General features: G+C 61.2%; 2 protein-coding genes across 3 annotated transcripts in view; both read right to left on the reverse strand.

Annotated features, from left to right (window-relative positions):
• CHMP6 (charged multivesicular body protein 6) overlaps positions 1 to 2,418 on the reverse strand; it is a 4,237-nt gene extending 1,819 nt beyond the window's left edge. The window contains exons 1-5 of the mRNA XM_038157582.1: positions 2,288 to 2,418; positions 1,692 to 1,801; positions 1,060 to 1,147; positions 271 to 357; positions 114 to 179 (exon numbers count right to left, since the gene is read on the reverse strand). Coding sequence (XP_038013510.1) covers positions 114 to 179; positions 271 to 357; positions 1,060 to 1,147; positions 1,692 to 1,801; positions 2,288 to 2,350 — 414 coding nt within the window. The 5' untranslated portion in view covers positions 2,351 to 2,418. The remainder of the gene's footprint in view (positions 1 to 113; positions 180 to 270; positions 358 to 1,059; positions 1,148 to 1,691; positions 1,802 to 2,287) is intronic.
• Positions 2,419 to 3,549: 1,131 nt separating this feature from the next.
• RPTOR (regulatory associated protein of MTOR complex 1) overlaps positions 3,550 to 13,075 on the reverse strand; it is a 105,758-nt gene continuing 96,232 nt past the window's right edge. For both annotated transcript variants that reach the window (XM_038157185.1, XM_038157186.1), the window contains 5 exons: positions 11,492 to 11,619; positions 10,902 to 10,988; positions 8,998 to 9,114; positions 8,044 to 8,173; positions 3,550 to 5,945 (listed from right to left, as the gene is read on the reverse strand). In XM_038157185.1, coding sequence (XP_038013113.1) covers positions 5,877 to 5,945; positions 8,044 to 8,173; positions 8,998 to 9,114; positions 10,902 to 10,988; positions 11,492 to 11,619 — 531 coding nt within the window. In that variant the 3' untranslated portion in view covers positions 3,550 to 5,876. The remainder of the gene's footprint in view (positions 5,946 to 8,043; positions 8,174 to 8,997; positions 9,115 to 10,901; positions 10,989 to 11,491; positions 11,620 to 13,075) is intronic.

The raw sequence follows: 13,075 nt of genomic DNA on the forward strand, positions 1-13,075 counted from the left end.
GTCTATTTGCTGTGGGGGACAGGGAAGGACGTCACATGCCAGCCTGGTGGCTCGTGGCTGCGGGGCCCAGCCCAGCAGCCCTGGGCAGAGCTCCCAGCCCCTGGTGCACGCACCCTCTGGTACTCCACAGCGTCCTGGGTCTCTCCTATTATCCTCTCCACTTCTTCTATGGACATCACCTGAAGGGCAGAGCCAAAACGCAGGTGAGGCAGGGCCCTGCAGGGAGGCAGCTCCAGGCAGGCCCCTCGGAGGTGCCCCGGCCACGGGTACCTGGTGCATTTTGTTCAGACACTCGTTGCCTATTTTCAGGCCCTCGATGACCTTCATTTCAATCTGGGTGAATTCAATGTCCTGGACCTGCAGCGGGGAGGAGGAAGGGAAGAGCTGTCACACCTGGGCCAGGCATGGGCACAGGCTGCCCTGGGAGCCCTGCAGGGATTTAACAGACACGGGCACGTGGCAGCTGGGGACAGACATGGGCACGTGGCAGCTGGGGACAGCGGCAGTGCTGGGGAGTGACTGGCTCAGAGGGCTCTTCCCCCTAAATGATTCCATGGTTGCCATTCCTGGGCACACACGGGCTGCCAGGAGCACCAGAGGAGCTGCAAGCAGGAATCAGTGGAGCCCTTTCAGTCCTGCCAGTGGCACCAGCAGCAGGAAATATCCCCACAAAACGCTCAGCCCAGGCAGCTGCACCAGCAGGCCCAGCAGCCCTTGAGGTGATTCCACCGGATTTTCCAGCTGCCAGTCCCAGCTGAGAGCTCCCCGAACCCAAACACATCCAGTTCAGAAATGACAGGGCTGGCACGAGGCAGGAAGGCCCCAGCACAGCCATTCCTCCCGTGAGTAACATTCCAGCAATTTCCAAACCACACGTTTAGCAGGGGACCCGCGGGCCCCAAACACAGCGCTCCGTGTCTCCGGGAAAATCCTGGCTCACACACAATCCTGGAGGCATTTGCCCTTGGACAGAGGCTGAGCACCTGCCAGGACCTGCCAGCAGGAATGGAGGGAATTCCAGGGGAGCCCCACCCCACGGGAGCCCCAGGCCCGGCTCACCATCCGCTCCAGGTTGCTGATCTGGCTCTCTGTTTTATCCAGCAGCTGCTCCTGATACCGCTTCTTCTTCAGCAGGAGCATGGCTTTCCTGGGGGACACAGGGAGGGACACGAGCAGGGATGGAGCAACTGAAGCCCAGAGGAGCCCATCCCAGCCACGCCTGATCTGTGTTCTGCTAAAGGGGACAGCCTGTGTGCAGCTGCACCCGCAGCCTGGACCCGCTCCCGTGAGCAGCGAGGACGAGCAAAGGGTACTGGGAATGACTCCTGCCCTGGCAGGGTGGGCAGCCCTGGCACAGGGTGCCCAGAGCAGCTGGGGCTGCCCCTGGATCCCCGGCAGTGCCCAAGGCCAGGCTGGGCAGGGCTGGGAGCACCTGGCACAGTGGAGGTGTCCCTGCCACGGCAGGGGTGGCACTGGGTGGGCTTTAAAGTCCCTCCCAACCCAAACCCTTCCGGGATTCTGATTCCCACAGCGCAGCCGTGCTTCCCTCCCGGTGACACCCCGGAGGTGGCACTGCCCCGGTGACACCCCGCAGGTGGCACTGTCCCCGGTGACACCCCGGAGGTGGCACTGCCCCGGTGACACCCCGGAGGTGGCCGTGTCCCCTCGGCCCGGTGACCCGCGCCCCTCACTCTTTCTTGCCGTCGCGGAGCAGCTGCCGGGCCAGCGCCCGCTCCCGCTCCAGCCCCAGGCTCAGCCGCTTCTGGTACTGCCGCAGCTTGTCCCGCTGCTGCTTCAGTTGCTGCGGGACACACGGACACGGGGGAGGCGGGACGGGCGGACAGAGGGACAGACAGAGGGACGGACAGAGGGACGGACAGGGGGACGGACAGGGGGACGGACAGGGGTCACAGCTCAGCCCGGACAGCTCCAGCGCCCCTCAAGCAGCGCCGCTCCCCCGCCCGGTCTGTCCCCGCCGTGTCAGCGACAGCACCGGGGGTGGCTCAGCCCCAGCCGGGCCGGTCCGGTCCGTCCCTCCTCACACCGGCACGGCCCGGTCCGGTCCATCCCCGGCCCCTCACCGGCACGGCCCGGTCCGGTCCATCATCCCCGGCCCTCACCGGCACGGCCCGGTCCGGTCCATCATCCCCCTCACCGGCACGGCCCGGTCCGGTCCATCATCCCCGGCCCTCACCGGCATGGCCCGGTCCGGTCCCTCTCCGCCCCTCACCGGCACGGCACGGCCCGGTCCATGCCCCGCTCCCCGGCCCGGTCCATCCCCGCTCACCAGCACGGCCCGGTCCTGCTCCGTGACGCGGCTCCGCCGTTTCCGCCCGAACAGGTTCCCCATGGCCGCTCCTGCCCGGCCCGGCCCGGCCCGGCCCCGACGGCGGCCGCGAGGGGCCCGGCCCCGCACAACGCGCAGCGGGCGCGGCAGCGGCGGGAGCGCGCCACTGGGGGGCGCGCTGGGGACGGGAATTCAAATCGGGAATTAATTAATGAAAATATCGGGAATTAATTAATGAAAATATGGGAATGGGAATTAATGAAAATGTGGGAATGGGAACGAATGAAAATATGGGAATGGGAACGAATGAAAATATCGGGAATGGGAATTAATGAAAATGTCGGGAATGGGGTTTAAAATATCGGGAATGGGGATTAAAATATAGGGAATGGGGATAATGATATGGGGAACGCGGATAATGATATCGGGAATGGGAATTAAAATATTGGGAATGGCAATAATGATGTCAGGAATGGGGATAAAATATCAGGAATGGGAATAAAAGTATTGGGAATGAGGATAAAATAGGGAATGGGGATCATAAAGTCAGGAATGGGGATTATAAAAATATTGGGAATGGCGATTATAATATTGGGAATGGGGATAACAGGGAATGGGGATAACCAGGAGTGGGAATGATAATACAGGGAATGGGGATAATATAGGGAGTGGGATGTAGGGAATAGGATCTGGGGATGGGAGGTGTGGGAGGGAGGCTGTAGGGGTTGGGGGTCCAGGGACAACACCGATTTGTTCCTGAGTGATGGAATTGTTTGGGGGTCCAGGGATAACACCGATTTGTTCCTGAGTGATGGAATTGTTTGGGGGTCCAGGGATATGATGGAATTGCTTGGGGTTGCAGGGATAACACCGATTTGTTCCTGAGTGATGGAATTGTTTGGGGTTGCAGGGATAACACCGATTTGTTCCTGAGTGATGGAATTGTTTGGGGGTCCAGGGATAACACCGATTTGTTCCTGAGTGATGGAATTGTTTGGGGTGGAGGAGCCCCAGCCCACCGTGCCCCAGCCCTGCCAGGATCCATGGGTCCCTCGGGGCCAGCCGGGCTGCAGCCAGAGCTCCAGAGCTGCATCTGCACCCCGGGACTGGCATTCCTGCTGCTCCAGCAGGCTGGCACACGCAGCTGTCACCAACACCCCCCTGGGAGCGGCCAGACCCCAGCCCTGCACCCCAAATCCCACCCGGCTCCCTCCTGGGCCACAGCCTCCCCGGCCCCACAGAAGGATCCTCACGGCAGGAAGTGTTTCTGCATTTATTTTTTATTAACCATTTATTTGTCTGTAATCGTTTTTACTCTCACATTACAATCGTGTGGGGGTTTTTATATATTTTTTTTAAACTTTATTTTTGTAAAATAAATAGAGATAAGTGAACTTTTAAGGTAGGACGCTCTCCAGACCCTTGGTTAAACTCTGTGATCCCATGATTGAATCTCTGCATCAGACCTGTGGAAGCACAGCCCACACACGCTCAGGTAAAAGCCCAACAGCCCAAATTCCTTAAAATTCCCCGTCCTGGACGTGGGGCTGCAGCAGAGCCAGGCAGGAGCAGCGGCTCCCGCCACGCCAGGAATGTCCTGTTCCTTTCACAAATACACTGATACGAGTTAAAAATCTATTGGTTTTGAAGCTGTGAATGTTAAGGGGTTACGTGAGATCCCAACCTCTGCTTCCACCCCCGCGGGCAGCCCGGGAAGAGGCACAGCTCTGTTAGACCATCATTAACTTTGGGTAACTGAGGAGGGGGTTTTTAGGTAGTTTTTTGAAGTTTAAAGCCTTTGATTCGTTATCCTGGGGTGTGATCCCTGCCGGGGATGCTGCTGGGGGCACTGCCGTGGCTCGGGGACCTCTCCAGGGCACAGTCCCCTCAAAGGGGTGGCCCGGGGCCTCGGCACGCAGGGACACGGAGCCAGGGCCAGCAGCAGCACGCTGGGCACGGGGCAGAGGGGCAGCTGTGGCCAGCACGGGGACAGAGGGGTTCTGAGCCTTCCCTCGGGGACAGAGGGGTTCTGAGCCTTCCCTCACTGCATCCCCTCTGCCCAGCTGGCAGTTCAGAGGGTTCTGAGCCTTCCCTCGGGGACAGAGGGGTTCTGAGCCGTCCCTCACTGCATCCCCTCTGCCCAGCTGGCAGTTCAGAGGGTTCTGAGCCTTCCCTCACTGCATCCCCTCTGCCCAGCTGGCAGTTCAGAGGGTTCTGAGCCTTCCCTCTCTGCATTCCCCCTGCACAGCTGGCAGCTCACTCACAGAGGGGTTCTGAGTCTTCCCTCTCTGCATCCCCTCTGTCCACTCACGGAAGGTTCTGAGCCCTCTGCATCCCCTCCATTCACTCATGGAAGGTTCTGGGCCCTTCCCTCACTTTGCTGGAGCCTGCAGATCCCGTGGCCCTGCTGGGGGAACGCTGGGGATTCCTGCAGTGAGTTCTGCCCCTCTGGAAGGACACCCGTCCTTTGGCTGTGCTCCCCCTTCCCACACCCATCTCCAGCCCCAGACGGGATCCCAGGGGACAAAACACTCATTATTCAGACGTGGAAGGTGCAGAGGTGGAGCAGGCCTGGCCTGGGCAGCTGGGACGAGGGCGCTCTGCTCAGAGCTGCCTTCCTCCTCCTCCTCCTCCTCAGCCATTCTCATGCCCAGGCGCTCCCGTGCCTGCTCCCCCAGGGGCAGCTGAGCCCCAGCCGTGGTGTGCAGCTGCAGGTGCCCGAATCCTGGCCTCTCCTGGGTGCCCAGCAGCCGTGGGGAGCCCGGGACGGGCCCTGGGCACAGCGCCGTGCCTGGGCAGCCCCCGGTGGCAGGGGGACAGCGGCAGCAGGAGGGGCAGTGCCTGAGGTGCCCCCAGCTCCCCACGGGCTCGGGTGGAACGCGGTGACACCGGTGACGTGCTCCAGGCTCGCCGGGACGTTGGAGATCTTCGCTCCCTTCCCGCCCTCGTCTTCCTCACGAGCAGCTTTGCGGGGTGGGACGTCCTGCCCTGCTCTTGCCATCTCCCTGAGCCCTTCCCGCAGGATCCCTGCCCGCCCCGGCCGCCGGGTCCGTCCTGGCCGGCAGCGGAGGGCAGGCTGCAGCGGGGAGGAGGAGGAGGTGCATGCTGCCCTGCCTCCCTGGCAGCGACACCCCGCGCTGGGGCGGCGCTGCCCTGGCCCAGGAGCTGGGTTTGGCACAGGGTCGGCAGCAGCTGGAGGGTCCTGTGGAGCTGGAGGTGAGTCCTGACAGTCCTCGAAGAACCCACGCTGCAGCAAAACAAGGAACAAAGACTAAAACAAGACCCTTCTCAAGGGCGTTGCCTCATCCAAGTCCTTCCGAGCTCAGGAGCCGTGTTTCTGACAGAGAAGCCAACCACTGGAAACAAAAATAAATGTTCCTTTTCTGTAGCTTTTAGAGGATATAGCTGGAAAACAAAACAAAACAAAACCAGGAGATTGTCTCTTCCCCTTGTCAAACCCATCAGTAGCTAAGTCAGAAGAACAAATGTTCAAGTTATGGGGTGCAGCAGCAGCCAACACGAAACATTCAAGTCGATGATTTCTCTATGTACAGGAGCCCCGCGCTGGGGCCGCTCGGGGCGGGCGCCGTCATCTGATCCTCTTCTCCACCGAGTACACCGAGATGTAGAAGTCATTGCTGCCGACGGCCAGGTGGGGCTGCGGGAGAGCACAGGGACAAACCGGCACGGTCACATGGGCACTGCCAGCCTCCCTGGGCAGTTCCAGTGCCCGAGCCCCCTTGCCATGGGGAAATTCCTGCTGTGCCCACCCTGAGCCTCCCCAGCCCAGCCTGAGGCCGTTCCCTCTGCTCCTGTCCCTGTTCCCTGGAGCAGAGCCCGGCCTGGGGCTGTCCCCTCCTGGCAGGAGCTGTGCAGAGCCACAGGGGCCCCCTGAGCCCCCTTTGCTCCAGGCTGAGCCCCTTCCCAGGAACTCTGCAGCCCCTTCCCAGCTCCCTCAGGAGCTCTCCAGCCCCTTCCCAGCTCCCTCAGGAACTCTCCAGTCCCTTCCCAGCTCCCTCAGCCCCTCCTGGGGCTCCAGCCCCTTCCCAGCTCCCTCCTGTGACCGACTCCAGGTGTGCAGCAGTGGCAGGCACAGGTGACAGTGACATTCAGCAGGGACACCCAGCTGCTCCCCAGCTCTGCAGGAGTTATAGGCCCATTTCAGCCAGGGAAAAATTATGGGCACTATTAGTTGCCAACTGCCAACATAATTTCTGTAAATGACTGCAAATGTGCTCGTTAGGAGCCGATGGCTGGGCTGAAAATGAGAATTTCCTGCAGCAGGGGACCTGGCCCCGCCGGACAGGGCTTTGCTCTGCTTGTTTAAAGAGCAAACTGCTCTCCCCATTACCTATTAAATATCTGTGAGCTGCTCTGCAGGTTTCTAAAATAACTCTTGTAACTCCCCCCTGTTTTCCCACCCATTCATTGTTTTCTCAGGTTTTCCAGCTCCTCCATTTATTCTCCTCCCTGGGTGAGCAAAGTCCACCACGCAGAAGGGACCTCCCTCCTCCTTGAGCAGCAACCAGATTGTCTGTGCAACCACTGCAGAGCCCCTCAGCTCTGAGACTCCAACATCTCCTGCTGCTCTGCCCCATTCCAGCTCTGAGACTCCAACATCTCCTGCTCTGCCCCATTCCAGCTGTGAGAGACTCCAACATCTCCTGCTGCTCTGCCCCATTCCAGCTGTGAGACTCCAACATCTCCTGCTGCTCTGCCCCATTCCAGCTGTGACAGCCTCCATCTGCTCCTGCTCTGCCCCATTCCAGCTGTGAGACTCCAACATCTGCTCTGCCCTGTTCCAGCTGTGACAGCCTCCATCTGCTCCTGCTCTGCCCCATTCCAGCTGTGACAGCCTCCATCTGCTCCTGCTCTGCCCCATTCCAGCTGTGACAGCCTCCATCTCCTGCTCTGCCCCGTTCCAGCTGTGACAGCCTCCATCTCCTGCTCTGCCCCATCCCAGCTGTGACAGCTCGTGCCTTTCATTGTCACAGCCCTCCCGCTTTCCTGGGGTGCAGTTTCTGCCTGCACAGCACCAGCCTGAAGCGAGAGCAGCCCAGCGAGCCGCGGCTGGGGGTGAACAAGCCCCGGAATTCGGGAGCGAGAGCCCGCACTGCTCCTGGCACCTCGGACAGCTCCCGGGGCCGGGGAGGGCCGGGATGGAGCCGCAGCCGAGCTGGGAGGGCTCGGGAGCCGGGAGGGCTCGGGAGCCGGGAGGGCTCGGGAGCCGGGAGGGCTCGGGAGCTGGATGGGCTCGGGAGCCGGGAGGGCTCGGGAGCCGGGAGGGCTCGGGAGCCGGGAGGGCTCGGGAGCTGGATGGGCTCGGGAGCTGGGATGGCTCGGGAGCCGGGAGGGCTCGGGAGCTGGATGGGCTCGGGAGCCGGGAGGGCTCGGGAGCCGGGAGGGCTCGGGAGCCGGGAGCGCTCGGGAGCCGGGTGGGCTCGGGAGCGGGATGCGCTCGGGAGCCGGGTGGGCTCGGGAGCGGGGAGGGATCGGGAGCCGGGAGGGCTCGGGAGCCGGGAGGGCTCGGGAGCCGGGTGGGCTCGGGAGCTGGGAGGGCTCGGGAGCTGGGTGGGCTCGGGAGCTGGGAGGGCTCGGGAGCTGGGGGGGCTCGGGAGCCGGGAGGGCTCGGGAGCTGGGGGTGCTCGGGAGCTGGGGGGGCTCGGGAGCTGGAACCCCGCGGAGCCGGGCAGGGACAGCTCCCCCTCCCCCGGGGGGGTCCCGGTGGCAGCCCCACGGGGCAGCAGGGTACAGACCCAGTGGGGATGGAAGGCCAGGCAGCTGATGGCTCCCACTCTCTGGCCCATGAAGCCGTCGTAGTACTTGATGTTGTTGATCAGCTCCCCGTTGCCGTTGTAGATGGCAGTGAACTGGTTCATGGAGCCGCTGCAAGGGGAGGGACACAGCTGGAGTCACCGGGAGGGGACAAAATCGCTGCTGCAGCCCCTGGCTGAGCTGTGTGCCGGGCCAGAGGGCAGCCGCGGCCCCGAGTGGGAGAGCATGAGCTGGTGGCCAGAGGCACAGTGAGCTCTGGTCACCTGGGACAGGCAAACACAGAGAGCTGGTGCCCAGACACAGCCAGAGCACCCCACACAGGCTCCAGGCCCCGTGGCTGTGGAGCAGCTGCTGTCCCCAGACACACCCAGAGCACCCCTGTGGCTGTGGAGCAGCTGCTGGTGCCCAGGCAGAGCCCAGAAATACAGAACAGGGACCCAGTGTCCAGGGTTCACTGAGGGACTAAAAAGGGACCTTAAAGCTCCTGAGCAGCGAACACAGGAAAGAAGCTGCACTGCTGGGGTGGGGTTAAAAACAGCAGAGTCAACACCACCCCACGAATGATGGCTGTGGAGACAAATCATCCTCTCCAGGGATCATGGAACAGTTGGGGTTGAGAGAGACCTTAAAGCCCACCCTGTTCCACCCCCTGTCATGGCAGGGACACCTTCCCCTGTCCCAGGGTGTTCCCAGCCCCATCCAACCTGGCCTTGGGCACTGCCAGGGATCCAGGTGCAGCCCCAGCTGCTCTGAGCACCCTGTGCCAGGGCCTGCCCACCCTCCCAGGAAGAATTTCCCCCAGTATCCCATGTAACCCTTCCCCCTGGCAGTGGGAAGCTGCTCCCCCTCATCCCTGCTCCCTCCCTCTGATCACCCTGGAGCCCCCCCTGGGCTCCCTGCAGAGCTCCCTGTGCTGCAGGGAGGGCAGCACTCACCAAGCAAACAGGTTGGCCTGGGGGTGGATGTCGAGGGCCGTGAGCCCCTTGACAATCTGCAGCACCTTCATGGACTCGGGCATGCGGGGGTCGAAGAACCGCACGACCCCATTGACACTGCAACAGAGAGGCAGGCTCAGGCTGGACCCCCAGAGCCCCCAGAGCCAGGAACGCAGCCCCCCATGACACTGGAACACAGAGCCAGGCTCGGGCTGGACCCCAGAGCCCCCAGAGGCAGGAATGCAGCTGTAGGGGTGCCCATGGGCCAGCCCTCTCCATGGGGCACTGGGACAGGGAACACACACGGCCGGGTTCCACCAGGGCCACGATCTGATCCCACCCACAGCACGCTCTGTGCTGGGGGAACAGCTGGGAGTGATCCCTAATTGCTGATCCCACAGTGCTGATCCCACAGTGCTGATCCCATAATGCTGATCTCTCATTCCCAATCCCACAATGCTGATCCCTCATTCCTGATCCCCCACTGCTGATCCCTCATTCCTGATCCCTCATTCCTGATCCCCCACTTCTGATCCCTCATTCCTGATCCCACACTGCTGATCCCTCATTCCTGATCCCCCACTGCTGATCCCACACTGCTGATCCCTCATTCCTGATCCCACACTGTTGATCCCACACTGATCCCTCAGTGCCCCTCTCTCTCCCAGCCCCTTGCTGAGCGTGCCCTCCCTGTTGTGGCACACCCAACACACCCAGCCCCGGATCCCTGCTGCTTTGCACAGCTGTGGATTGCCTTGGGAAGCTGCAAGCGGAGGGGATGTGCTGGTGCCACCCTTTACCCCGGGTGTCTGGACACCAGGATCCCACCCTGTCCTGTCATTTGTCTTCCTGGGGTTTTGCTGCCAGGGGGAACTGGGAGGAACTGGGAGGGAGGAGGCTCAGCTCCACAGCCTGAGCTCCTCTGACCTTCTGAAGCCCAACATTCCCCCACAGCTCTGCAGCCCCAGGAGCAGCTCCCAGGCTGGAAGGGCTCTGAGGAGAGGGGACTACCAGCCCTCAGCCCTGGGCACAGGGACCTGACCCCTGGAGCTGCTGGAGGAGCTTATGGGGAGGAAGATTAAAAACTCCAATATGGGAGCTCGACAAATCTGGCAGCTGCATCACATAATCCCCTGTTTGAAAATCTTAATACATATTTGCTGGCCCATCCCCCGCCTCGGGAATGTTCTGAATCCCAGAAAATTATGTTTTGTTTCCATTTTCTAATCAAGAGAAAGAAAGAGGCTCTTTGTGTGCAAACGGTGGCTTTGTGACAATAAATTCTGTTCTGCTGCTCCTTAATGGCCAAATCAGTACCTGCTGCTCCGGCTGCGGTATTTACCAGGCAGGAGGGATGGATTCAGGGAACTGCACAGGAATCCTGCCCAGGAACGTGCTGCCAGATGCACCTTCCACCTTCTCGTCCTCTCCCAGGCGTCCCCACGGAGATGTTGGCAGTGAAGCCCCCTCACCACGAGATGTTCTACAGCTCCTGCTCCCCTCCCTTCCCCCTCGCACCCCTGGGGATGCCAGCTCCCTGTTCACCCCCAAACCCCCCCAGGGACAGCCCCACGTCCCTTCTGCCTCCACTACACCCAGGCTGGAGCAGGAGCTGGTCACTGCAGCACAGGAACTGCAGAGCTTCACCCTCCCGGCTGCTGGAACGGCAGCGCCAGACCGGGAAGGGAAAACGAAACTGGAGCGCGGCAAGCAGCCCCGGAGAGCAGCCCCGGAGAGCAGCCCCGGAGAGCAGCCCCGGAGAGCAGCCCCGGAGAGCAGCCCCGGAGAGCAGCCCCGGAGAGCAGCCCTGGAGAGCAGCCCCGGAGAGCAGCCCCGGAGAGCAGCCCTGGAGAGCAGCCCCGGAGAGCAGCCCCGGAGAGCAGCCCCGGAGAGCAGCCCCGTACCTGACACTCATGATGTTGCCCTCGGGGTGCTTCTGCAGGTAAGCCTTCACCACCCAGGCCGTGTGCTCCCGGTAGGTCATGACACGGCTGGGGACAAAGGGACACTGTGAGACGGGAAAGGGAAGGGAAGGGAAGGGAAGGGAAGGGAAGGGAAGGGAAGGGAAGGGAAGGGAAGGGAAGGGAAGGGAAGGGAAGGGAAGGGAAGGGGAAAAAGGGAAAGGGAAAGGGAAAGGGAAAGGGAAAGGGAAAGGGAAAGGGAAAGGGAAAGGGAAAGGGAAAGGGAAAGGGAAAGGGAAAGGGAAAGGGGAAAGGGAAAGGGGAAAGGGGAAAGGGGAAAGGGGAAAGGGGGGGAAAGGGAAAGGGGAAAGGGAAAGGGGAAAGGGGAAAGGGAAAGGGGAAAGGGGAAAGGGGAAAGGGGAAAGGGGAAAGGGGAAAGGGGAAAGGGAAAGGGGAAAGGGAAAGGGGAAAGGGGGATAGGGGAAAGGGAAAGGGGAAAGGGGAAGGGGAAGGGGAAGGGGAAAGGGGAAAGGGGAAAGGGGAAAGGGAAAGGAGCACAGGGAGGGCCCTGGGCCCGGGCAGGATGGGGTTACCATTCACTGAGGGCCATCCTCCTGTCGAAGACGCGGATGGAGCCGTCGCCCAGCCCCGCCACGATCAGCGAGCGGTGGGAGTCGCAGGACAGGCTGGTGACACAGCTGTCAGCTCCCGTGGGAATGTCCTGGACAGACAGACAGACACACACACACAGAGCATGGTGTTGGTCACACGGCTGGACACGTGGATGCCATGGGACAGAGAGAGGAACGGCCAGCGTTTCTCACGGGGGCTGTGGGAGCTGTCAGGGAGCTGTGGGATGTGGTAACCTGTTAGGATAACAATCTGCAGGTGGGGTTTTTCTACTCTGCCTGTTCCTCTCAAGGATGCTGTGCGAGGAAGGCGTTTTTGTTAAGTGGCCAATCTAACAGAACGTACCGTGTCACTCCATAAAACCCACACGGCTCTCTGCAATAAAGCCTTCTTTGCTCTTCCTACAATCCTGCCTCTGTGCTCCTGTGTCATTCTGGGTGCAAGGGTGACATGGACACACTGAAGTTAGGTGACAGCAGCCGCTGCTCATTGATGGACACCCCTTTTACTGGGGGTTCAAAGCTTTTGTGCTTGAACCCTTGGTTGGTTGGGGGTTCAAAGCTTTTGTGCTTGAACCCTTGGTTGGTCGGGGGTTCAAAGCTTTTGTGCTTGAACCCTTGGCTGGTTGGGTTCCTAACACTGCTCAGCCCACTGGCTGCTGGCTGGCTGCCTGTAGCATGCAATGCCATTGCCTGGGGCTTCTTGTTTGACTCCCAACCTAACCCAACCTAACCCAACCTATCACTGCCTTACCTGGGGACTCGTTTGCTTCTATTTTTTACCAAGCTAGGCTGGGAGCTGGGGCCTGTCATGGCCAGTTTTCTCTGTTCAGCTTACAGACCTGCTGTAGCTGTGACACACAGCTTCATTCAGGCCCTGAACCGAGGTCCTGCCCCATCCTCCTCCCCATCCCCACCCTCACGCCGAGCAGGGTGAGGCAGCTCTGGTGCCCCTGAGCCCCAAAGGGACACTTTGGCCCCTGGCCCAGCCCCAGAGCAAGCCAGGCAGTGCTGTGCCTCCTCCTTCCCTGCTGTGGCACGTGTGACAGGGACACCCAGCCCATCTCATGAGAGAGGTGTGCTGGGAAAGGGACAGGGGAAAAGCAGCTGGAGCTGTGGGGACAGCTGTGCCGGGCACCCACGCTGCCACTTCCCCCCTTTTTACTTCTGGAAGCAAAAGAATTGCTCAGAATAATCCCTGTGCCTGTTGGGAGGAAAAACCACTTTGTTCAAACCAGCACGAGAAGCTGAGCAGCGCTGAGAAAGCAGCAATGACAACGATGGGATGGTCTGGGTGGGGAGGGACCTTGCAGCCCCTCTCCTTGCACCCTGCCACGGGCTGCTCCAGGGCTCTGCAGGAGCTGATCCCACACCTCGCTCCTGCTTTTACCCCGTGCAGCTCCACGGGCGCAGCCCTGCTCCAGCCCGGGGCTGCTGCAGCCTCTGCCCAGCCCCAGCTCCTCCTTTGAAGCAGCATCACTCGGCAGAAGTGCAAATGAAGCACTTGTTCCTCCAGCCCGAGCGCTTCCAGAGGTGTGGGTTTCTGTA

Source organism: Motacilla alba, chromosome 18 (assembly GCF_015832195.1).
Source record: "Motacilla alba alba isolate MOTALB_02 chromosome 18, Motacilla_alba_V1.0_pri, whole genome shotgun sequence".
In the NCBI taxonomy this organism is placed as follows: Eukaryota; Metazoa; Chordata; class Aves; order Passeriformes; family Motacillidae; genus Motacilla; species Motacilla alba.